The following is a 24,922-nucleotide window of genomic DNA, read 5'->3' as shown; positions in this document are numbered from 1 at the left end:
GTGTTCGGTAAACACCTGGGGAGTGGCGAGGCTGAAAGGGCACTGCTGGGTCGTTTGCCACAGAGGCTGGACTGCAGGGCGCCTCTTCTCAGTGATGAGCTGTATCCAGCCCCGTGCCCTGGGAACCAGGAAGTGGGGGTCTGGGACTCAGCCCCCCACCCACGAGCTCTGGCAGACGGGGGCAGGGGACGGCCATCAGTCAAGCTCCCCCCAGCTCCTCCGTGGGGCCACGACAGCAGGTGTCGGATGGCCTGGGGGGCAAGAGGAGAAACTCACCTGTGCCCCCCAACGACTCTTACTCTCAAGACAAGAAACCAACACAGCCCTGCCGTCCTGGCTCCACGTGCGGTCAATTGAGCTCCCAGGGGGCACGTGCAAGGTCAGGTGACACTTTCTGAGCACCTACTATGTGCCTGGCACTTGGAGATCCTTGATCTCCTTTCGCTGCTGAAAGACCGGACACAAACCCCATTTTAAAGATGGGGAAACTGAGTCCCAAGCACAAAATATGGGGCCTATCCAGGCTTCGGGCCAACTCCGCTGGAAGATCTGGCCTGCCTAGACTTTAAACATAAACAATTTTTATTTTGTAAAAAGAGCATGAAACCAAAAATGTAGAAAAAAAAATACGAAAGGGTGTTAATTACCACAAGATACCGTGAACTTTCCTGCAGGGGGGGCAGGGGTCGGGGTGCAGGGGGAGACTCCAGCCTGCTGACTGCAATTCACACACAGGTCTACTGGCATCGAGGATCATTTCTAACGGTGGAAAAGCTTGGACCCAAGTGAGCTAGAAAACTCCCTTGTCTATGTCGTCTTTCAAAGGCTTCCACTGAAGGAGCTGCAGGATACAGGATTCTTTCACCCCAAAGCCCGTCCTGACATGCAAGGGACCGAAAGCGAGACTGTTTGCTCGGTCTCTAGCGGGGCTTTGGGGCAGCGACCCGGCCTCTGGCTTTGGAGGCAAGTTTTGCGTCCCAGCCAGCTGTGCCTAAGCGGTGGGATCCAGCCCAGGGGGCCGAGGCCACTGTGGACGTGAGTCACCGAGGGCAAAGGTCCGCAGAGACTTAGTCATGCCCCAGCCCAGCCTGGAGTCTGACCTTTCCCAGAGGGAAGCCCGAGCTAGAGAGACTCCCACACCAGGTCTATTGTTTCAGAAAGTGGCTACACTGGGCAAAACCAAACCCGTGGAGAAACACAGGTGGCAGGAGGAGAGGCCTGCTTTAAGGTGGTTCCAATGTTTCTAGGATACTAATTCGTGGAAAGATGCTTAATTTAGCAGAAGAATTTTATTTTAAGCATGTGCATTTATATTTATTAAACAAAGCTCAAAATACAACCTTCGGGAACCTCCAAGTAATAAAGTGACTCATATTAGGATGTGATGACTCAGTGGGGGAAGAGGGAGCCCCACCACCCACGCCTCCTTGCTAAAAAATCAATTTGCCCTCTCAACAGGTGATGGGAGCCTCTGCCATCAGACTGTTCCAAGAACATCGTCCAGCAAAACAAAACACAAAATTCTCTTCAAACAATTTAAGTCTCAAAGCTGAGTAATCCGATGCAGGCAGGGTTCCAAGAGACACCCCCGCAGGACACAGAGAGCCAGGGAGCTCCTTGGCTGGGGCCAGGGGCCTGAATTCAGAAAGATTTACCAGCTGAAAAATTCCAAAACCCTGTGTCATGTGGGGGAACCTTCCAAAACATTGGAGCCCGCCCAGAAGTGGCCAGTCGCTCAGAGCCATGGCAACCCTGTTTCTGCTGCCACATCACTTTTATTTTTGTGTCCTTAGATTTTTTCCTGTTTTGCAATGTTTTGCTGGGACCCCCAACTCCGCCTGAGGCCCGGGTGGCCGGGGGCCAGGGTTACCAGCTGAAGGTCAGGAACAGCCTGGACTTCTCCACGTGAACTTCGCCTGGAGGGTTATTACACATTTTTTAAATTTCAGAGAATATATGGAGGCTGTGGGGCCATTGCCGAGCACGGTAAATAGGAAAGATCCTCATCATCCTGTTTGGTTTCTCTCTCTGTCCTCACGGACATGAGAGGAGGGCTTCCCCGGGGAGGGGCGGGGCGGGAGGGGGGTGTCACGTCCAACTGCACTTGGGATTCCGGCTCTGTCGCCAGCTGTGGGCTGACCCGGGACTTGTGTCTCGACCCCTACGAGCCTCAGTTCCCTCAACTATAAATGGGGACAATGTCACCTGCCCCTTGGGGCTGGTGTGACAACCGAAGGAGACGACACCCAGTCCACAGTATGAGTGAGCACCTACTATGTGCTAGGGACTGTTCTAGATGCTGTGGATACAGCAGCAAACAGCAGGTCTCTGTCCTCAAGGAGCTAAGATGTGGGAGGCCAGATAACAGACGAAAAAGCAAACAGGCAAGACAATTTCAGCAGCGATACCTGGGGCCACCAAGAAAACAAAGCAGGACAGTGGGACAGAAGGGGACAGGGTCATGGGGCACGCTGAACAACTTCCGAGCAGACGGTCAAGGAGGGGCTCGTGGCGAAAGTCCCCTCTGTGCTGAGCCTTGAAGGCAGAGGAGGACCCAGCCTGGTACAAAGAAACGGTGCAAGGACATTCGAAGAGGGAACAGCCAAAGCAAAGGTCCTGAGGCAGAAACGAGCAGGGGGTGTCCGAGGACAGACCGAAGACAGGTGTAGCTACAGCCAAGTGAACAAGGAGAGAGTCCAAAAAGCTGAATTCAGAGGGATGGGCGAGGGCCAGGTCATACAGGCTCCTGGAAGTCATGAAAATAATGAAAAACAGTAATAAAAATAATATCATAATCATTATTATTACTGCTGCTATAAATAAGATGCCATTTTCCAAAACACCAAGCTCTTCTAACTTAAGAAACACCGTGCTGCCCCTCTCCTACTGTTTTTCCGACAGTCTCCAATTTGTCATCCCGCTGGAGTTGAAGCCGCCAATTCCATTTTAGTCGACAGCTATAAAAAGAACATTGGAGCCAGTGGTGCCGATGACCCAACACGGGGGCTAAGATTAGCCCAGGAGGCTGTCACCTTTCCTTAATGTGAGAACCAGCTGGGGTTCCCCTTCCTTGGAAAACTTCAGCTGTTCCACTCCGCCCCGCCCCGCTGCGCCCTTGCCGGCCAAGCTGTCCATGGAGATGGGAACGGGATGCGTTTTGGAAAAACGAAGTTGAGCAACAGGGAGTCCCCCTGCAGAAGGCAGTCCCGGGCTAGGAGGCGAGTACTTAGGGTCAAAAGAGCACGACAAGCCCCCTGTCTGTCAGAGCCCCGAGGAGCCCGACATCCCACGAGGGAAGGCCCACGGCGTCCTGGGGGCCCAGGGGCGTCTCCGAGACCCCTGCTGGCCTGTTGGCACGGATCCAGAAGCCGCCTTCACCCGGGATTCTTTAGGCTAGGCGTGAAAGCGTTCTGCACGCATTCTTTCGAGCCCGGGACCCATTGCAGAATCCGAGGGTCTATCTCACCACAAAATGGTTCCAATCAGTGGTTCAAAGCAGCTGAAGGGTCTTCAGGCAAATTAACCTTGTTCTAAGCTTCTTCAAAATAGAAGAGCTAACGGCCAAGGGGGCAGACTCTTAAGCCAGGCTGCCTGGGGTCGAACCTACCCCTGCCCTGTTACTAGCTGTGTGATCTTCCCTGAGTCACTTAACCTCTCTGGGCTCAGCTCCTCATTAGGAAAATCAGGACCATGGTAGCTATCTGGTAGGGCTGTCGTGAGGAATGAGATTCATTAATACCTATAAAGTGCTCAGAGGCCTGGCATCTAGCTCACTATGACTACTTTTTGTTGTCTTTCAATGCCCCTTGGTTCCATGAGATAGAATTTTATTCATCTCTGTTCTTTCCACAGCCTAAATATAATGATAACAATAAAAGCTAATATTCAGTGAGCATTCACCATGTGCTACGAGCTATGCCAAGAGCCTAATGTGTGCCACCACCTATCTCATTTCAGCTTTTCTTCTCTCCAGAGAAGGAAATCGTCCGTATTTTACGGAAGGGTGAAACGCCGGCTCGGAGAGGTGACGTGACTTATCCAGGATGCCGAAGCCACTCAATGCAGGTCAGGGATTCGAACCCAGGCCTTCTGACCTCAGGCCCTGTGCTCGTCACCGTCCAGTCAATGCCGTCTACGGCTGAGCAAGGAGAACTGTGACCGCAAAAACAACAGCGAACGTTCGGCAAGCGCTCCGTGCACATTACGCGTGCACTGACCGTGTCCGCACTGGGCTCCTGCGCGGGGCGGGGGAGCATCAGTGCCTCATTTTGCAGAACAGCAAACAGAGGCCCAGGGAGGCTGGACATCAGGATCATGCCGGGCACTACCTGTAGGGGAGTCCCCTCACTGCACGCTTAGAGGAGCGCCCCCCGCAGGCAGCGGCTCAGACGAGACAGTACGTGGACGGTCGCGGACAAAGATCCCAGGAAGCTGCTCTGATTATTCTCCTTATTCATGCACAACTTTCCAAAGGTGAAACAGACCGAGTTTTCTTGCCTCCACGAGGTCAACTGTGAAACTTCTTTTGAAACCAAGAGACAGCAAGCTACAGAATAAATGCCGTGGATTCATTCCCTCAACAAACACTTAACCGGGGCATCTGAGCAGCGTCTCAAGTATGTGAACTCCCGGGACAACGCAGGCTGACGGTTCCCAGCTCTGCAAGGGACCAGCAAGGACCCGGCCTCCAAGCCACCCCCACGCAGACCTGGGCATGGAGAACGAGACATCTGCAGATTACCAGCATTTTCCCCTCTGCCAGGAAGGTGCTGTGAGGCCACAGGCTTCTTGCGAAAGTCAGCAGAAGGCCCGCAGGAGAGTCGGCTCGCACGAAAGGTGTGTCAAACCCGCAGCAGCTAACGTGTGCTTGGTCATGTACATCTCAGGCCACTCTCCTGCTGAAGAACTCTCCGTGACTCCCTCTCAGCTCCCCCACGTGCAGACCATACCAAGGCCGTGTCTCTACCCGGTACTGGGAAACTTGTGCTGGCCTCTGCCTGTTTGGCAACACATTCCAGCCACGCTGGTTTGCTCTCCGATTTACAAAAGCCTAGCAAATCCCTGCAGGAGAGAGTATCACACCCTTCCACCACCTGAAAAGTAAGCCTCCCCCAAGATGCTGAGAAATGTGTGAGCCTCCGTGAATCCACTATGCCATATACAGGCCTCAGCCCTAGGAAAGAACAGTAACAAATAGCGATCGTTAATGTGTATTGAGCACTTACTACGTGCCAAGCATTTTATGAGTGCTTACCATGTAGAAATCCTTGATCCTTAAACCACCCTACGCGGCAGGAGCGTCATCATGTCGTATAGATGAGGAAACTGGTACCCAGAGAAGATAAGTAACCTGCCCAAGGTCACACAGCTAGCAAATGGTGGAGCTGGGTCTGGGCTTTAGGAGCGTGAGCTCTTGCCTAACTGACCAAAGGAATATAAAGGATGTTCGTTGCTGAGTCACTTATAATAGGACAGAGCGGGAAGCAGCCTCAGGCCCGATAAAAGGAGACAGTTGAATAAAGTCCTGGACAAACATAGGACAGAAGGCAAAGCATCCGTGGAAATGTCTGCGTCCCTAATCCCTCACTGCACCACCACTGCCCCTCGAACCCACAATGACCGACCACGTACCCTCTAAACCACTTCCAAGCCCACCCAGCCCTTTCCAGCCCCCCACTGCCGTAGGCTTATTTATGTCATGCCTGGTCACAGAGCCAGCCCACCCCAAGAGGAGGCTTTATGTGAGCTGGGAAAAAACACCCCTCCTCCAAGACCCCCTGCTTCCTCCTGCTAGCAGTGGTCTTAGTAATACACAGATTGATGATGCATCCCATTTGAAGAGCAGCCCCCAGAGGAGAGGTGCCCTTGTGCAGTGCACAGTCCTCACGACTGGACAACCCTGCCTACGATGGTCTCTGTATCATCCTCAGGGCGGTAAACAAATACGAATACACCCCCTTTTAGTGAAATCGTGTCCATTAGAGAAAAAAATTGATCTAGCATCCATAACTCTCAAATAATTGTATAACTTGAAATTTATCATTCTCTGTTTACCATGACCTCATTGGCAAAAGATATGAACAGATGATATGTGGGAAAAAAATACACGTGAGCAAAAACAAAAATATTAAACCTCTCATAGCAAAGTAATGTGAAGTAAAGAGAAGTACCAATTCAGCAAATATTTTTTAACTAAAAAAAAAAAAAAAAAATGGCGGGACACCTGGGTGGCTCAGTCGGTTAAGCATCCGACCCTTGGTTTCGGCTCAGGTCATGATCTCATGCTTCGTGAGTTCAAGCCCCACATTGGGCTCTGTGCTGACAGTGTGGAGCCTGCTTGGGATTCTCTCTCTCCCTCTCTCTCTGTCCCACCTCCACTCATGCTCTCTCCCCTGCTTTCTCTCAAGCTTTTTTTTTTTTAAATAGCACTTCTGGGGCGCCTGGGTGGCTCAGTTGATTAGGCGTCCAACTTCAGCTTAGGTCACGATCTCACAGTCTATGGGTTCGAGCCCCGCGTCGGGCTCCGTGCTGACAGCTCAGAGCCTGGAGCCTGCTTCGGATTCTGTGTCTCCCTCTCTCCGCCTCTCCCCTGCTCATGCTCTGTCTCTATCTCTCAAGAATAAACAAACAATTTTAAAAATGGCACTTCTGGGATGGGGTGAAACCGTTACTGGCATAGTATTGATGGAAGTTTCAATTTGTACATTTCTGGAAGCTAATTCAGCAATATGTATTTAAAGCTCTCAAAACGACTACCCAAAATTCCACTCTAGGAATAAACCGTACATGCACAAAGACAGACAAACACTCACGTATCAAAGACCAATTAACTGTCCTACAAGTATTGAAAGATTCATTGCAGCACTATTCGTAATAAAAAAAAATGTATGTAGCTTATGTTTATAGCTTACAATAAACCTGGAGCTGTTATAATTACCCGACATGTATTAACCTCTTTAGCCTTCATGCCAACCCTGTGGCAATAAGAACCCTTGTTATTATCGTTCTATATAAAAGGAGACGAAGGCACTGGAAGGGGAGATCATTTGCCTGAGATCACAGAACAAGTAGCAAAGTCAGCGTCTGAACCCAGGATACCCAGGGCCACAGCACGCAAACTTATTCGCCCTGTGGAATGGCCTCCTTTTCTGATGATAGCATAAGGTTGAGAAGGTTTGCCTCTCTGTGTGAAAAAATAGCTTAAGAAAAAAAAGAAGGGTGCCTGGGTGGCTCAGCCAGTGAAGCATCTGACTTGGCTCAGGTCGTGATCTCACAGTTCGTGAGTTCAAGCTCCGTGTCGGGCTCCCTGCTGACAGCTCGGAGCCTGGAGCCTGCTTCGGATTCTGGGTCTCCCTCTCTGCCCCTCCCCGACTCACACTCTATTTCTCTGTCTCTGAAAAAATAAACATTTTTTTAAAAAATGTAAAAAGAGTGATAAGGTTATCGTCCAACGAGAGAGCCCGGGAGCAGCCGAAACACTGTGGCACATCCACGCAGCAGTGAACTGTGTTGACATCCAGGGCTGGAGGCCTGGGAAGCTTCCCGTGGGGAGTAAGGAGAACAGAAACTAAGACCCTGCCCACAGGACCCATCCCCCAAATCAGTGCTGTCGGGAAGAAAGAGACGGTAGTTTTATATGGTGCTGGAGGACAAGGAAAGAGCTCAAAAAGCCCCCTGACCTGTGGTCTTCTCAGTAAACACGACTTTGGACTCGGCTGTGAAGTTCTGTCCCGTGAGGATCATCTGTTGGCCCCCGTAGACCAGGCAGCTGTCGATGTCCTGTCTTTCCACCATGGGCAGCTCGTGGGCGGATCGCTGGGCTGAGGGCGAGGGGAAAAGAAGTCATTGCAATGGCAGAAGAAGTCTGCTCAAAAGAGGCTGATTTCACGGCACGCCCCGCCCACCTTTGTCACCTGCTGTCATCACAAATGTGGAGCCATCAGCCCCCACAACGGCTGACCTTGGAAACAACATGTTCCTGTCTTAGTGTCCTAGGTTGTTGGGGCTAGTCTTCTTCCAACAACGCATCTTGTTTTCACAAATCAAGGGACGGGTGTCTATTCTCCCAACGGGGAGGAAAGGCGAATGAGATTTGATCTTTATTTTACATAAAAGGAGGGCAAGTCAACTTTTTCATAAGAGCACCCCTTTGCCAGAGAGTACCCTCTCCTTGTGCCCCTGATGTTAGCAAACGCTTGAAGGGACCATGCATGCTGACTCTAGGACCCGGTTCCTGCAGAGTTCAGACATAGTCGCTTGGCAATTCCCTGGCAATCCTGAACTCAGTCTTCAAAACAACATCATCTTGCCCCATCACCTCTCTGACCTGACTTTCTAGGATCCCCCTCCTTGCTCACTGTGTTCTAGCCATGCTTCTAGAATGTTCTCAATGTCCCTCAAACACACTCCCCAACTCCTATTTTTGCACACTTGTACTTTCTAGTCCCTCCCTCTCCGGAAAGTTCTTCCTGATGATCTACGTGGTTTCCTTCCTCACTTCTTGCAGGTTTCTCCTCAGGTGCCCCCTCCTCAGGGAGGCTTCCTTACCCCTACCCTTCCATCCTCCCACCTTGAAGGTAAAACAGCAGTACACACCCCGTCTGTCTGTGTCTCTCCCCTCCCCCTTCCCCTTTATCTTGCATGACCCTGTTTTATTGGGTCACCTGTCTTTCAAATCTCCCCACACTAGAATGTAAGCCCCAGGACGGAGCTCTGTACTGCTGTAAGCCCAAGGCCAGGAACAGTGTCTTCTTGGATTTAGTAGGAGGTGCTAGGGATGAATGGATGGATGGATGGATGGATGGATGGATGGATGGATGGATAGATGAATGGATAGATGAATGGATAGATGGACAGACAAATGGACAGATGGAAGGATGGATGGATGGATGGACGGACGGATGAATGGATAGATGGATGGACAAATGGACAGATGGATGGATGGATGGATGGATGGATGGACAGATGGATGGATAGATGGATAGATAGATGAATGGATAGATGGACGGACAAATGGACAGATGGGAGGATGAATGGATGAATGTACAGATGAATGGATGGATGGATGGATGGATGGATGGATGAATGGATAGATGGATGGACAAATGGACAGATGGAAGGATGGATGGATGGATGGATGGATGGACGGACGGATGGATGGATGGATGGACGGGTGGATGGATGGATGGATGGATGGATGGATGGATGGATGGGTGGGTGGATGGATGGATGGGTGGGTGGATGGATGGATGGATGGAGGGACAAATGGAAGGATGGATGAATGGATGGATGGACACAGATATGGATATATCTCAATATATCTTAATATGTACGTACATGGAAGTCTCTCTATATCTAGATCCTCATCTGTATCTATAATGAATGAAAGACGGAGAAACAGAACAGGTCTATGCTGAGTGTTGAGTCACAACGATATATGCTCACAGCAACTTTCTGAGGAAGGAAGTGTTAAAATTATTCACATTTGCCTGGGGAGAAAACTAAAGCTAAGAGAAGTCAGGTCAGGGTGTGTGGTTAAGCTTAGGTCTGAATCCTCAGAAGATGGTTTGTCCAGCTCCAGAGGCCCCAGTCCTTAGTCACTGCAGCCGGCCACTGATTGTTCTGGAATGCAGGCTGCAGGGAAGAACGAAGACCCTCTCCAGCCCCCTTCCCTGCACAGGGTGAGAAACACATCCCAGTCAGCGAGAGGGACTCATCTGCCCGGGCCTCGCCTTAGCAGCGTGGGCTGACGAGGCCGGCCCTCCCCTTATGAGTCAGCCTGAGCTCCTGGCGTTCCTCCCAAGCCCAAGAACCGGGCGGAGGGCCAGCCCTTTCCGTGCCAGGGGCCCGAGGACCTCCCCATCCGGGAGCTGGGGCGGGCAGCAGCCGCGTGAGGCCTGGGGGCCCAAACCTAACCCTTCCCTCCTGGCCGGCCTGGACCTCCAGGTGGCGAGCACGCCCCTCCCTCGATCCCGAAACCCGCTCCTTCAGGAGCAACCGTGCAACTGGCAACATTTCAGGAGTCTACGGTGGACCCGCCAGATGCTCCCAGACACTTCACCTTGAAAGTGCAACCCGATGACTCACAATGATCCCCTGTCGGTTTCACCCCATCCCTGGCTCAGCCCAGGGACCAGCCAGCCAGTGCCGAGCCCAGGGGCTGCCGGTTCAGAGCATACATTCAAAAGGCCTCTCTGCAGAAGCTGCTAATTTCTCCCACATGGGCTGGGTCATTAATCCCTTCTTTCAGTATAGGAGTTTTGTAGGACTTCCTAATTGAGCTGCCACAAATGGAGATTTATGAGCAGTGAAGACACCAGTTGCTTCGCCTGGAAAAGCAGGTCCCGACTTTTAAGATCTGCCTCCGATGAGTCGGGGGGGCAGCTGGGGGCTTCGGGCCCCAGGAATGGGTGCCCCCCCCCACCAGGAATGGGGGGCAAGAGCCATCCCTCCCATTCTGCAGGTGGAAAGCCTGAGTCATCACTCCTGGGCAAGCCAGCCAAGGGCTCGCAGCCAGCCGGGCCGGAGACCGGCCGTGGCCGTGACTCTCGGCGCTGGGTGGGAAGCTGGCCCGGACGGCTGCTCTGTGAATCACTGAGCACTGCTGTGAACACAACAGACTGCTTCTCCTGCAAAGCCTTGTGGTTTTGACCAACCAACTTTTTCTCCCTCTGCCTCATCTGCATTTCCCACCCCTTCTCCTTATCTGAAGGAAAACACTCTTTTTAAACAGAAGTTTAAAGAGAGAGGATGACGAGAGTCCAGCCCAGCTCCCTGTACTTTCTTTTGCCTCCTCTCCAGTCCTGAACCCCAAGTGGGAACGCCAGAGTCACCGTGAGCTTGTTAGAAACGCAGGGCTATGGGCCCCACCCCAGACCTCCTGAACCCAAGGAAGGGCTCAGTGCAATAAGGGATCCGTGTGAATGTTACGCACTGACCAAGAGGCACTCTTAGCTCTGGGGCCACATTAGAACGAGCCAGGAAGTTTAGAAAGTACGGACACCCAGGCCCTGATTGTAGAGCAGGGGTTCTCAGCCTGGGCACTACTGACCTGCGGGCTGGACCCGCGTTTGCTGTGGGGCTGTCCTGTGCCCTGCGGGATGTTTAGCGGCATCCCTGGCCTCCACTGGATGCCAGCTGCACCCCTCCCAGTTGACACACGGAATTACCCCTAGATATAGAGCTGGATGGCCCCTGGGAAGGAGGGGCCCCAAATCGCCCTTGGATGAGAACCACGGACTCCAATGGTCGGAGGGGAGGACCCCAGCCTACATTTTTTTTTTTTTTTTAAAGAATCCTTAAGGCTTCCAATGGGCCCCACAAGGTCTGATCCGCAGCACCATCATGGCAGGATGATGCAGGACCCTGGGAACCAAAGGAGAATTCTGTTTCCTGTTGCTTGGGCTCTGGGGTCAGAAAGCCATGGTTTCAAGGGTTTGCCTCCTGTCGCCTCCGTTCTGTGCGTCCCTGGGCAAGTGACTTCACCTCTCTGGGTCACAGATGCCGCCTAAGAGTACCTGCCCTCACGGGTGTGCTACAAACAGTACGAGACAACATAGCACATGTCAACATGGACGCAGTCAGGACAGACCTGGGAAAATGGCTAATGTCCATAACCCAGCTATCCGTCCACGGACGAATGGATGGCCGACGTGTGGTATACCCATACGGAAGGACGATTCAGCCATGAGAAGGAATACAGGCTACACCACAGACGAACCTTGAAAACCTTATGCTAAACGAAGGGGCCAGACACCAAAGGACAACTATTCTGTGCTTCATATTCACAACGCTCAGAATAAGGGCATCCATTGAGAAGGAAAACGGACAGGGGTGCCCAGGAGTCTGGGGTTTCTTTTTGGGGTGGTGGACAGGCTCCGTACCCATACGGCTGGTGGTAACACCACCTCGTGAGTGTCCTCCACACCCCAGAACTGTAGTCCTCACGGCGGGCTAAACGGTAAACTGTGTTAGGTGTATTTTACCACGACAAAACAGGACAAACACAAAACAATCGAGTGTAAAACAAAAGCACTCAGCCAGGGCCTAGCGCGCGGTAACCATTCGAGAAACTATTCTTTAACGCTGTTAACTTCCAAACTGCCGCTCTTTCTTGCCCAGCCGTTTTCGAAGTATTTTCTCATCTGTTATCGTAACAGACCCTTAAACGACGGCCCTGCTGGAGCACCGAGGAAGGCACTGTTCACGACACTCGAGAGACTGAGAAACAAATCCTAGGCTACTCAGCTCCATCCAGGGGCGGCCCCAGCTTGGGTGCGGGCTAGAGCGTTGGGCGGTCCTCGGTCCTCGCTCGAGCGACCCTCGCGTGGGCTTCTCCAAACCTGGGTCCCCACCTGTAAAGTGCAACTGTTCCCAGACCCCCCTCCCAGGCCGTCCCGAGGCATCCACGGGAGAACGCACACGAAGCGTCTCTGCCTTGGTAAATTTCAGCCAGCAAGGTCACCGACGCTCAAGCCTGTGGTGTCTCGAGTACGTCCCACGCGCCAGGCACTGGCTGAGTGTGGCCGCCTTACAGTCAGTATTTCGCCAAATGTGTGCCGACCACGTCCCGTGTGTTTACACGGCCCGTGTGCTCTGGGCGCTGCTGGCCTTGGTGGATCCCGAAACACTAGCTAGGATTTCCCAACCTTCACTGCCAGAGTGTCTCCAAGTAAGGTCCCCAGGTCACCTGGTTGGAGGAGGCGCTTCATCAACATGCAGCTACGCAGGCCACCCCTCAACCCACTGCACCCGGAGCTCCTAGAATTTGCATGTGAACAATCTTTCCAGGTGACTTGTTGCCCACATTTGTTTAAGAGCCAACTTTGACTCTGAAGAGGCCACATCCGGGCAAGGGGACCTCCTCCAGGGAATGCCCCTGCATCCTCAGAGAGCCCAGAAGCAAAGCAAACAAAGCCAATTAGCCTCCGAAAGAGGAACTGAAGAGAGGCAAACAGCAAGCAAAATTACCCTCCTGGGGTCCGCTTCTTCCTCTCTCTCTGATGCAACTTCTCACACCTATGGCTGCTAATTGGACCGACACCACCCAGGACCTGTGGGAGGGCTCTCAGGAAGCCCGGGCCCACAGCAGCCCCCATCAGCAGCCCCCTGACTCTCCTTCAGCCTGTCCACCGTTAGAGAATCTAAACCACCCAAACCGGTTACCCTGCACTGTTCTCCCCCCAGACCAGGGGCCGCCATTTTAAAGGCATCCCGAGGGCCCCGCTCTCGCCTGTGGGTGAAGTCTAGGCCCCCTGTTCCAGCTTAAGCTTCTAGGTGGCCCTCACCAAGAGACTTCCCCAGGCCTCCCCCCTGCCCCCAGATTCTGGCACGTCATAAAGGGGCTTGGGGCTCCTGTGTTTTACGAGCTCTGAATCAACAGGGCACTGTTGGTTTAACCAGTTTGGGTGTTTGCTTTTACCAGCAACAGTGGCTGATGGGGAGCGGCAAAGCGGTGAGGGGAAATTCTCACCGGCGTGGGGTCCTGCGGGGTCTGCCCGAGTCAGCCTGGAAACGGAACATTTCTGCCTGCCTGTCTAGGATCCGCCCCGTCACTGGGGTGTGTGGCCAAGAATTACGATCTGCCCGAAAAACCTCAGGAGACAGGCAGGAGAGGCTGGACAGAGAAATCTGATGCCGCAAAGTAGGTGGATTCTGCTCATAATAGCGAATAATTACAGCTGCCATAGAGAGCGTCTCGGTTTCCAAGCACTTCACGTATACATTTTTGTTTGTATTATAACCCAGGTGAAGAGGCAATTTGGGGCCGTGGGTAAAAGGCTGCTGCCTAAGTCCAAAGCCCAGCTCGGTGACCTCCGAGCTTTGGGACCGTGGGCAAGTCCCGTAATCTCTCTGTGTCTCTCTTTTCTCATCTATAAAATGGGCATAATCAGAGTACCGGCCTCATGGGGCCGTTTGCAGATTAAATGAGTTACACGAATGCAAGCTAGACGGTGGGATTCCACTACCCTGAGAGGCCCCTTTTCGGGAAAGGCTTCCCCGTGGGAAAGCCGCCAGCCAGCCCAGGCAAGGAGGGGCCTCCCGGAAGCCTCGTCCCGGCCGAAGCCCTGACCACCCCTGGCCACGGTGCTCCGGCTGCCGCACACCCTTCTCGTGTCTCCATCAGGCCGCCGTCGTTGGCTGATGTATTCTGGCCCGGCTCAGAATAAGGTGCTGACTCAGACCTGGCCAGAGACCGGCCCCTCAGGCCCCTCGGCCCCTGCCCCGGACATTCCCCGGTCTTCCCTGGGAAGTGGGAGGTGGGACAGCAGACCCCAATGCTCCCTGCGTGTGGGGTCCACCTCTGTGAGGGTCCCGTCGCCACTCACACCACAGGAGTGGGGTACCGTGGGCACGAATACACGGGGTCCGCCGTGCATGTGACCACCTTCTAACTCCAGACCTCAGGGGGCCTCAGCTTTCTCACCTGGAGTATGGGACAGTAACGTGTGCCCTGAAGGGCTGGTGTATCTCAGCTCATCGAACCCACAAAGCTCGTGGGCCATCGCGGGAGCTGCTTTCTTGCTCAATTACTATCCCTTTCCAATGTGCTAGCGGGGACATTCCCACGTGTCTCCATACAAGACCCTCCCCCCGAGAGCTGCAGGCCTCTCCGTGAGCTGGACGAGTGTCCCGGTCACCGAAGGACCCAGGCGGCCTGGACGGGGGAAAGGACACGGGTGTCACCCCCAGCTCTCCCCTTCTCCTTGCCAGCCGCGCGGCCGCAGCAAACCCCAAAACTCTTCCGAACCTCAACCCCCTAGAACAGGAGCTCCACGAGGGGGGCGTTCCGGGCCCCCGACACTCGCTGGCAGGTGCCAATCCAGCAATGTTACTGAGTGCACCAGCCGAGCCAGTCCGCGAGGCGAGCCTCACCGTGGAGCCAAGTTCCGACACGCGAGGGTCAGGGGCGCCGCAGGCCTTCGGTCGGGGCGGTGATGCCTTCCCTGCACCTGTGTGACCGGCTCGGTGAAGGGCCGGACGCTCTGTCTTCAATCAGCGGAGAAGCCACCCGGCTCCTGCCTTCCCACCCCCGTGCCCGGGTCTCCTGCACGCACCCCCTGGCCCACACGCTCCTCCGGCCAGGTCACTTTCCAGGTCCCGTCTCAGCAGCAGGGCGTGTGCTTGGGGCCGGCACGCCTGAAACAATTGGTGTTTGTTAACCTTGGCAGGCACAGAGCGGCCGTGAGAGGCCCAGGCCCAGGCAAGGGCCTCTGGCTTCCCAGCCAGCAGGTGTGAGACACCCCACGAGACAGGCGCTGGGTTGGCCTGTGGTGACCTCGGCTGGCACCTGCCGTGTGTACACGCGTTCGTCTGGCCCCGACGAGAGCCGAGAGACACCTAGTGTTACTGTCCCCATTTTACAGATGAGGAAGCCGAGGCACAGAGCGGTAAGTGACTTCCTGGGACCAAAGAGCCCGTAAGTGGCAGAGGCATTTCTTTGAACCCAGGCCCACACCTCAGCACTACCCTAGCCGGCTTCTCCCCGTCACACAGGCTTCAACGTTGCCAGAAACGTGGCTTCTCAGTTGTTGCTTAAAAGTCTCCTTGGAGGGCAGGGGGCTGACAAAGGCCTGGCCTAGCCACCCTCCGCCCGATGCCCGAATGTCGCCCACGATTTACTGCTACAGCGCCGCGGGGAAGGCACACGGAGCCCTCGGAGGGTCGCCGGGCTGGTCTCTGGCTTACACGACACGAGGCCAAACTTTCGGTTCCAGCCCAAATTAATCTGTCACTCGTGACCTAACTCAACCTTGGGCGTCCTGAGATCCAGCACGATGTGGAGGTCACGGCTGGTTTGGTCCCTTACTAGCTGTGTGACCCCGGGCAACTTATTTAACTTCTCCGTGCTTCCGTTTTCCCGACTGTAAAACGGGAACGGCCACTGAGCTCAGTGTTTTTATGATGATTCGGGGGCAACACAGAAGGTGCCTGACGCACAGCAGCTGACTGTGGCCACTGTTCCTCTTCCTTCACCTCTTCCCTGCCGGGTCCCCGTGGTCTCCTTCCTTCCTTCATTTGGTCTTCAAGCATGTATGAGCATCTGCTATGCGCCAGGGACTGCGCCAAACAAGTTTTGGAACATGCATCCCATTATGTCAGCCCCCTACTTAGAACTCAAGCCTTCCCATGTCACTTTGAACAAAGTCCAAGTCCCCAGCTTCATCTCAGACTTCTTCTGATCCGTATTCACTCCACATAGCCTCCCCAGCTGCCCTTTTTTTCCCTGAAGATGTAGAACTTATCTCTGCCTCAGGGCCCTTGCACTTACTGTATCCTCCAGCTGGGCCATGCTCCCCCACCGCTCAGGTTCAGATTAATAGGCCACCTCCTCCAAGAAGTCTCCCCTGCTCAGCACACCCAAGGCTGCTGCTGCTCAGCCCTCCCCCCAAGTCACCAACGCATATTTTCGTCATCACACTTCACTGTTGAAAATGATGGTTTTCATTATTTAGGGTGGGTTTTCCTCGCTAGAATGTGGCCTGCACGAGGACCGGGACTTTTGTCTTGACTACTGTTTTATCTTATCCCCAGTGCCTAGAACAGCGTATCATGCGCTCCAGATGCGTTTTCAGTGGAAGAATCCACGTTAAGACGCCCACAAGAATTATGGAGGTCCTCTCGGCCTCTGGCAGAAGCAGGTGAACGAGGTAAGCAGCCCTGCTTCACGAGAAAGGAGGCAATATGCCAGTCTGCTCCCGCTGCTTCTAAGATTTTCACGAAGCAGTGGCGTGTGATCGCCCGTCTCCTAAGCCAGACCTACAAGAGTCAAGTGGGGCAGCGAAGGAAAGCTGGCGAGGGAGGGGAACACGGTCGGGTTGTCCAAGTGCTTGCTTCCAGGAAACGGCATCCGAGGTGGGCCAATCTGGGGGCGGTGAATGATGGACCCCGACCCTCCTCACCCCAGACACCAAAATTAGCCTGAGATGGAGTGCATCCCTAAACCTAAAACCCAGCATCAAAAAGCTTCTAGAAGAAAACGTAAAAGGATACGTTTGCTTCCTTCAGACCGGTAGAAATTTGTTGGGGGAATGCAAAGAGCACTAATCCCGAAAGAAAAGAAAATGATACATTGGGATTTAGTCAAAATAAAATATTGACGCCCAAGCGTGGACCGGGGAAAATATTCATCCTACACACATCGGACAAAAGGCTCCCACCCAGGACGCATGAACAACTGACGCGTATTAATAATAACAAGAGGAGTGACCCCATCGCAAGAGGGCAAAAGCTGTGCACAGACAGTTCAGCAAAGAAGACACCGGGACAGCCAGCAGGTGCACACGTCGGCACTCAGCATTGTGAGCCACCGGGCAAATGCAAATCACACACGAGGAGGTCCACTTTCCGCTCCCGGAGTGGCTCCCAGTAGAAAAGACGGGCAGAAGCCAACACCAGTAAGGACGTGGGGCAGGTGGAGCTCTCATGCACTCTGGCACAGAGAAAATCATTTTATGGTTTGGAAAATACATAAACTAGAGCATAACCTTTCCCCGTGAACCGGCCATTCCATTCCCGGGTGTTCACCCAAGGGCAGTGAAAGCATTTGGATTAGAAGGTTCACAGCAGCCAGAATCACGTGATAAGAGCAATGGCTCTCAAAAGCACCGAGCTGATGCTGGGCGAAACCAGCCAGACACAAAGTACACGCTGTCCAATGCCATGGCGTGAGGTTCTGGAACAGGGAAAGCTAATCGCTGGCGATAGAAATCAGAACGGTGGTTGCCTGTGTGTGGGGATGGGGGGGCGGCACCGGCCGATGGGGTGTGAGGGCCCTTCCAGGAGGGAAGGAAATGTCCCGCGTCTCCTTGTGAGCGGTGGTTACGCAGGTCCTTTGAATTGTTGAAAATCACTGAACTGAAGACGCACGCTCTGTGTCATTTGGTGTATCTCAATTAGAGCTCGGTGACACACAGTGATGTCACGAGAAGGGAGGCGCTGAAAAGAGCATGTGAGAAAACCCACTTTCTGGTCTACACCATGCACCCATGCCCCAGTGCCTACACAAGGAGCAAAGTGGATTCCTATTCTGTGCCGGGAGTGGGCAGGACTTGGTGGAAAACCGCCTTGGGTGTTCTCTCGAAGAACAGAGAGGGGCAGGGAGGAGATTCCCAGAGAGACGCTCATGGGACAAGACCTTCGCACCTGCCGACAGCCCCCTTCTGCTTCCTCGTCACCTTCTTCTCGCGCTGGGCAGCCTGGAGAGGCTGGCATTCACTATTTTTGTTTTAAACAAACATTTTAGAGATAGGTGCTATGTGCCAGGCCCTGGCTGATGCCTTCTGGTCTCTGTCCTTACAGGAGAGAGACCAAGGAGTAAATTGGGTTGTCAGCACAGAGCGGGGGACCTGTACCTTGTGGGGTCGGGGGCGTGCGTCCTCCCTGAGGGGCCATGGACACAGCAACCTTGGATAAGGAGGAGCCAACCGAGGGACCGGAGGGGGCAAGGTGAGCGGGCCCCATGCTTCCCAGCACATCAGAACCACCAGATGACCTCCAAAATCTCTCCACGCACAGACCCCACCGCAGACCAAGGGACTTGCCATCTTTGGGGTGGGATTCGGGCAACACATTTGGGGGTTTTTTGTTTTGTTTTTTAATAACTCCCCAGGTGGTGCCAGCGTGCGACCAAGTTTGAGAACCAGCGTTCTGGATGGAGGTGACAGTGTGGGCAAAAGCCAAGAGAGAGGACAGAGAAAGAGCCCAGTGGATTTGGGAACTGAGGGGCAGAGGCGACTGAGAAGTCAAGAAATGTAGCTGAGGAGGAAGGGTCATGGGATGAACAAAGCCCCAGGCACCCAGAACCTCAAACGTGGCTGTATTTGGAAATACGATCTCTGAAGGCACAAATAAGGTAAAACTGGAGGGTGGATTGTGCAGGATTAGCGGGGGCCCTGAGCCCAGTGACCGTGTCCTCATAAGAGACAGAGAAGGACACACAGACAACAGGGTCACGTGAACAGGAGGCAGAGACTGGAGTCACGGACCCACAAGCCAAGGAGAGTCAAGAGTGCCGGCCGTTGCCAGTCACTAGGAGAGGGGCCTGGAACATCCCCCCTTCAGAGTCTTCCTTAGGAACAATCTGACGGCCACCTGGATTCTGGGGTCTGGCCTCCAGAACCCTGAGAGCAGAGTTAGATGTCTGTCGTCGGGGAAGACAAGCGTGTTCCCTCCTGAACTCTCCCACGTTCCCAGAGAAGCCAGGGAGACCCGGTTATCCGTCAGGACTGGGAAGGGGTGGGGACGGCACCCAGAGCCAGGCGGACTGGAGAAGCTTCAAAATCGGCTCTGCTGACAATCAGGGAGGGGACTGAAGGCATCTCCTTGGCAATATTGAACGTCTCGTGGAAAGAGAAACACACAGAGCACCCGTCTATGCAAAGGTGAGGTTTGACCTCCGGCGTGCTATGCATCAACGTAAGGAGTCTACAAGTCTAGCAAATCGGCCTACTTTCCCAAGAGCGGCCTCCAGGGTTTGTCCTTTTTTTGCTAGAATCTGAGAACTCATCCCTGATTCCCCAAGACGTTATATAATCAGCACCTCCAAAGTAAGGTAGCCTTGCCAATAAGTATGAGTCCACTGAATGTTTTTCTTACCAGCTCACCCTCCCCAGGGGGCATATACAAAGTCAACTAGTCAATAAATATTTATTGAATATCTCCCGAAGGATCATCACTATGTGCTACGGACTAGTGGTCAATATTTACTGAATATCTAATAGTAAGCCCATTAGTCAATAAATATTTAGATTAACGATCAGGCACCAGTCTTGGAAAAGAGAACAGAGGTGGCAATAAAAATGACAGAAGATTCTGGGTGAGAGAGCGTGTGGCCTGCTGGTAGTTCGGTCTGGCCCTGCAAGAAACGGAGGTGTTCTAGAAACCATAAGAAGGTATTTCACAGAACCAGAAAGCTGGAGACCCTAGCTCTACTGAGTAAAAAAGTGAGTGAATCACTTTACCAAGAAAGCCTGTTTCCTTATCTGTCAAAAGGAGGTAGTTGAATCAGCCAAATATAAAGAAAAAAAAAAGCCCACGTTCAAGGTTCAAATGACTTCACGACACCCTGAAGATCTTGCTGGAGGTGCATGTGGTTCAGCGCTGATCCTTCAACTCTCAGATCAACATGAGATACATTGACCCGAGGGACCCAGAGACAGAGAGGAACAGGGACTCTGGCGTGTGGTCCCTCCTGAGGCCGCCTGCTCCCCACCGTGCTACAAACCACAGCCCCATCCTGTCGAGTGAGTCACCTGCCAGAAAAAGGAGACCTTATCTTCTCAAAATCCCCCAAATTACTGAGGAAGAGCCCGGGTTTCCTTCCCAAAACATCTCGAGATGTTCAGAACCAACACCGTGGTGAGGCAGCCACTGTGCCCAGCACTCAGGGGACAGGGGTGGGGTCTGCTGGGTAGAGGAGGGGAACTCCAATGTTTCTGACATAGTTTTCAAATCTTGTTTTCCCTTGTTGTGTGCTGTTGGGTCTTTCTCTTCTAACGTCAGAGCAGAGACTCACCGCCGTGTGCGGCCCGATCCACATGGTGACTCCCGTGGCTGGAGGAAATCCTAGGGCCCCTCCATCTTTTTTCCAAAGACCGACCAAGACCAACTTCTGGCTTCTCCCCCCAAGAGGGCCCACAGTCTCTCCTCACTGGCTTTTAATCCTGAGGGCCAGGGGCGCCTGGGTGGCTCAGTCGGTTAGCCGTCTGACTTTGGCTCAGGTCAGGATCTCACAGCTCGTGAGTTCGATCCCCACATCGGGCTCCGTGTTGCCAGCTCAGAGCCTGGAGCCTGCTTCAGATTCTGGGTCCCCCTCTCTCTCTGCCCCTCCTCTGCGCGTGCGCTCTCTCTCTCTCTCTCTCTCTCTCAAAAATAAATAAACGTGAAAAAAAAAATTTTAATCAATAAATGAAATCCTGAGGGCCGGTCTTCCCCAACCCTTTCTGCCTAAGATATTCATGCTTTTCCTTTACTCATTAGTGTCTGATTAAGACTCCCTCTGATTAATCAAAGCCACATGAAGATTTTCTCTAATCCACACGGTATTTTGGATTTGTTGCTGCTTTTTAAAAATCAGGAGATTTGGGGTTTATCTTAAAAAGCCAGAGGATCCGGCCACCTCCGAGTCTCCATGCCCACATGGAAATGCCGGCTGGAGTTGTAGAAGGCAGGCGCTTTCAGGTGGGGAAGGTGCCTTCCTGGTCCCTGGTCCCCACCACTCTCTGCTGGCTGCACCTCCGCTCATCCGTGTGACCTCCCCGGCCTCTCTAGGCAACTGAGTTTTGTGGCACACAGTTATGGTAAAATGCCCAGTAAAAAGGAAACAGGATCCCGAAACATAATTGCATACGGAACGTGATCGTAACACCATAAAAACTACTCTTCGAAGAACACAGAAATAACATAAACGGCTTTTGTTTCTGCAACAACGTTTACTGTTTTCTTCTCTGTGCTTGGACGAATGATTTCTAAACTCTCAAACACTGAGCCGACGAGAAGCTTTGCCAGGTCTAACTGCAAAAACCAATTATGCAACTTGCCTCAAGTACCCGTGAATGAGCCCAAAGCGCCTTCTTCTTTCAAAGCCCAATGAGAACTGAGCCGCGTTTCTGCTCAGAGCCCTTCCACACGGCAGATCTCGGCCACCGCACACGAGATTCTGAAGTTCCTCTGCAATTTGGTTTGGGCACAGTGGGCAGATTCTCAGTGAATAGGCACAGATGGGCCGAGGGTGATAGCAGGGGCTGGGGGGGAGGGGGACAGGGCACGGTCGTGCGTGCCAAAGCTCCTGTCCCAGTCCCAGCCCTGCTGGCCCGGGGTAGCCAACCCCTCATCTCTCCCCCTCCTCTTCTGTAAAACGAGCATCAGCTGTGGCCAAGAACCTCCGTAATATTCGAGGAGCTACTGACTGCTGGGCGTTCAGCATCTTGACCAGCAGAGTCACCGCTCAGTCAGCGAGAGCCACTGAGAGGCAAGGGAAAGGAAAAGAGGACACTGGGTACAGTAAACTCACTCCAACTGCATCTACCTTTTTTACGACCCAAACATTTATACGTTTTCGAATCCTCTAAACAAAGCCGGAGGCTACTCGTTAGCTGTATTATTTTTTCATTTCCTGTGAGGCCACAAAACCTTCCACAAGCAAATGAGAGCGGAGGGAAGTCGCTCAATGTGCTCTGGGTCTGGGCCCTCTGGTCATCTCGGGCCCCCTGTCGACCCCTGCGGGTCCTGCGTATTCTTGCTGAGCACCTGGCCCGGGGCGGAAGGTCACGTTCAGTATACGCGGCGAAGGCCGACGCTGCCCAGCGCCCAACTTACAGCATTCGATGGGGTTGGATGCAGTCTGCAGGGAGATGATCCTCCCGCTGGCCTCTGGAATGTGCACCCGGAAAACCAGCCGCACCCGCGTGTTCTTCCTGCCGATGTCCGTCTCGCCTTTCCGCAGCTCGATGTCCGCATTCCTCAGCTTCAGGATCCCCGCACAGTCAATGCTGCGAGGAGGTTGAGAACCCCACTTAGAACTGACCATCTCGGTGAGCAGGCAAGATCACCCACAAAACCACCTAAGTCAGTTAACCAACATGGTTCCACCGCCAGCCACCGACGGGGAGGTGGGCGGGGGCGGGGAGAGCGGATTGCAATCCGCCGATCGGGATTTCAGCCAGGAACGGATTGCCCAGACGGGGGTCAAACACTCACAAAGTCACTAGAGAAATTCCCCGGTGGAAAGTACCTCCCTAGGGAACCTTTTCATTCCAGTTTCTCTACTCTCAAAAGCGTCTGACAAACTCAAGTATGCAACTGGCAAAACTGATTGGAGACTCTTCAGTAGGTAAGAGGGGTGGATCAGCGTTAAACATCTTTAATTTGACAAAGGCACCGTGGTCACCAAAGACCGCGTTCTAGTCCTGAGGAAATTCACGCTCAAGTATGTAAAGGTAAAGAGTCGCCGTGTCTAACAGTTCAGGAAAAACCGAGGAGCAAAGGAAGTGACAAAGCAAACGTGGAAAACGTTCACAATCGGCAAAGCTGAGCGAACGGCAGACAGGGTCCTCTGTAAAGTTCTCACCGTTTGGAAGTTAAGGTTATTTTCTAATAAAGAGATTTTTTTTTTTTTTTAACTCCAGTGCACGGGTGCAATGTTTCCCAAATTTGAGCTACACGCCTATTCCTTTGTGAGTTTCAACCTATCTGCGTCTTTAAAAATTTTCTTTAGGCCCAATACATTCTGACATGTAAATCAATTTAGCCTCATCCCAAGTAACATAATCCAAAGACGCATAGGTAATCTTTCTCCCAGCACACAAGAAAAGTATTTAGACATAAAGCTCTTAAAATAGAAACTTTTCAAACAAATCTCTATGGGCCCATCGCAGAGTGGGAACCACCATCCACGACTCCTTCCACCAACTCAACTCCAGAGAGTCCCCACTACCAAATCCCTGCCCCTGGGTCCCCCCACCCCCCACTTCCCCATAAAGACCCACCACCCTCAGCCCCCGAGCCCTTACGTCGCCCTCATGTTGTTCTTTGGCTCCAGAGGGATCTCCAGGACTTTGGTGTTGCCTACGATCTTCTCGTAGCTGGTGGTGGTGACGGTTTTTCCCGTGATGCGGTGCACCTGGTAGAAGGCGTGGGGCTTAAGGATCCGCTCGTCGGCTGTCCCAATGAAGATCTGAAGCCCGAGGGGCTTGTTTTCCATGTAGCCATGGAGCTGCGGGGGAGAAAACAAAATCAAAATATTACACGCCTCTAGCATGCAGGGTGCTGGCGGGTACAGTCCCTCAAAAACCTGAGAAGCTCCTGGGCAGCAGAGGGAGTGCAGGACTGCCCCACCACCTGGAGGAAAGGAGAACTAGGAGGAACCCTGGTGTCCCGCCAGAAGGGCTGCTCAAACAATGAATTACGGAGATCCTCTCCAAAATGGAGCCTTTGCGACCGTGAGAAGGTAGGAGATCAGAACTGTATTTACGGAGAAACAGCCGGAAACTGCCAGTGCTCAGCTGCCAGCAGGGTGGTGGGGAGAGTGTCACATGGTGGTGAGGACAAAAAAATAATCAGGAAAGATAAACCAGAGCTCTTGACACGGGTTGCTTGGGAAGATCAGAAGAAAAAACTTATGCTTTTTACATGAATATATTCTAATTCACAAGTTAGATTTTTTTTCTTAATTAGAAAAAACTAAAGAGCAAGGCTAAAGTGCCATCATCTGAGTCAAAAGAAAATTAAAGACTGGAGGAAAATGTGTGCGACACAGAACAGGCAAAGGATTAGTACACAGAATACATAAAGAATGCCTACAAGTGAATAAGTAAAGGACAAGATTCCCGGCCATCCTGTTTAAAACCGAGTCTTACCCCCAGTGGGTAGGACTATCTCCTTCCTTCTTCTCTATCTGCTTTTCCTTCTCTTTATCCCATCTAACATTATTACATAGCTCCTCAATTCCTTTTGCTTAGGTCCTTCTCCTACAACTGGACTATCACCTCTCTGAGGGCAGGTGTGTCTGTTTATTTTACTTGCCACAACATCCCTAGCACCCAGAATATTGCTGAATGAATCGACAAAACTATCCAACAGAAAAATGAGCAAGAAATTTGAACAGGCAACTCACTGAAAAACAAATGGTCATTAGCTTGGAAAAGACGTTCAATGTGACTTGTAAACGGGAAAATGCAAATTACCTTGGGATACCATTTTTTTGCCTATTAGAATGGCATGCATGTTGCTATTTGATACAATCACGTGTTTTACAGACGGCACACGGGCACTCTCTCATGCAGCTGACAGGAACATAACCTGCTATAACTATTTCAATTAAAAATTAAAACTACAGGGGCGCCTGGGTGGCTCGGTCAGTTAAGCGTCCGACTTCAGCTCAGGTCACGATCTCGCGGTCCGTGAGTTCGAGCCCCGCGTCAGG

At 52.7% G+C, this 24,922-nt stretch overlaps 1 protein-coding gene across 6 annotated transcripts in view; it reads right to left on the bottom strand.

Annotated features, from left to right (window-relative positions):
* NFATC2 (nuclear factor of activated T cells 2) overlaps positions 1 to 24,922 on the bottom strand; it is a 158,573-nt gene that overhangs the window by 54,869 nt on the left and 78,782 nt on the right. For all 6 annotated transcript variants that reach the window (XM_042980147.1, XM_042980142.1, XM_042980145.1 and 3 more), the window contains exons 4-6: positions 23,511 to 23,713; positions 22,318 to 22,490; positions 7,680 to 7,820 (exon numbers count right to left, since the gene is read on the bottom strand). In XM_042980147.1, coding sequence (XP_042836081.1) covers positions 7,680 to 7,820; positions 22,318 to 22,490; positions 23,511 to 23,713 — 517 coding nt within the window. The remainder of the gene's footprint in view (positions 1 to 7,679; positions 7,821 to 22,317; positions 22,491 to 23,510; positions 23,714 to 24,922) is intronic.

Source organism: Panthera tigris, chromosome A3 (genome assembly GCF_018350195.1).
Source record: "Panthera tigris isolate Pti1 chromosome A3, P.tigris_Pti1_mat1.1, whole genome shotgun sequence".
Classification (NCBI taxonomy): domain Eukaryota; kingdom Metazoa; phylum Chordata; class Mammalia; order Carnivora; family Felidae; genus Panthera; species Panthera tigris.
This window is presented reverse-complemented; position numbering and strand designations above follow the sequence as displayed.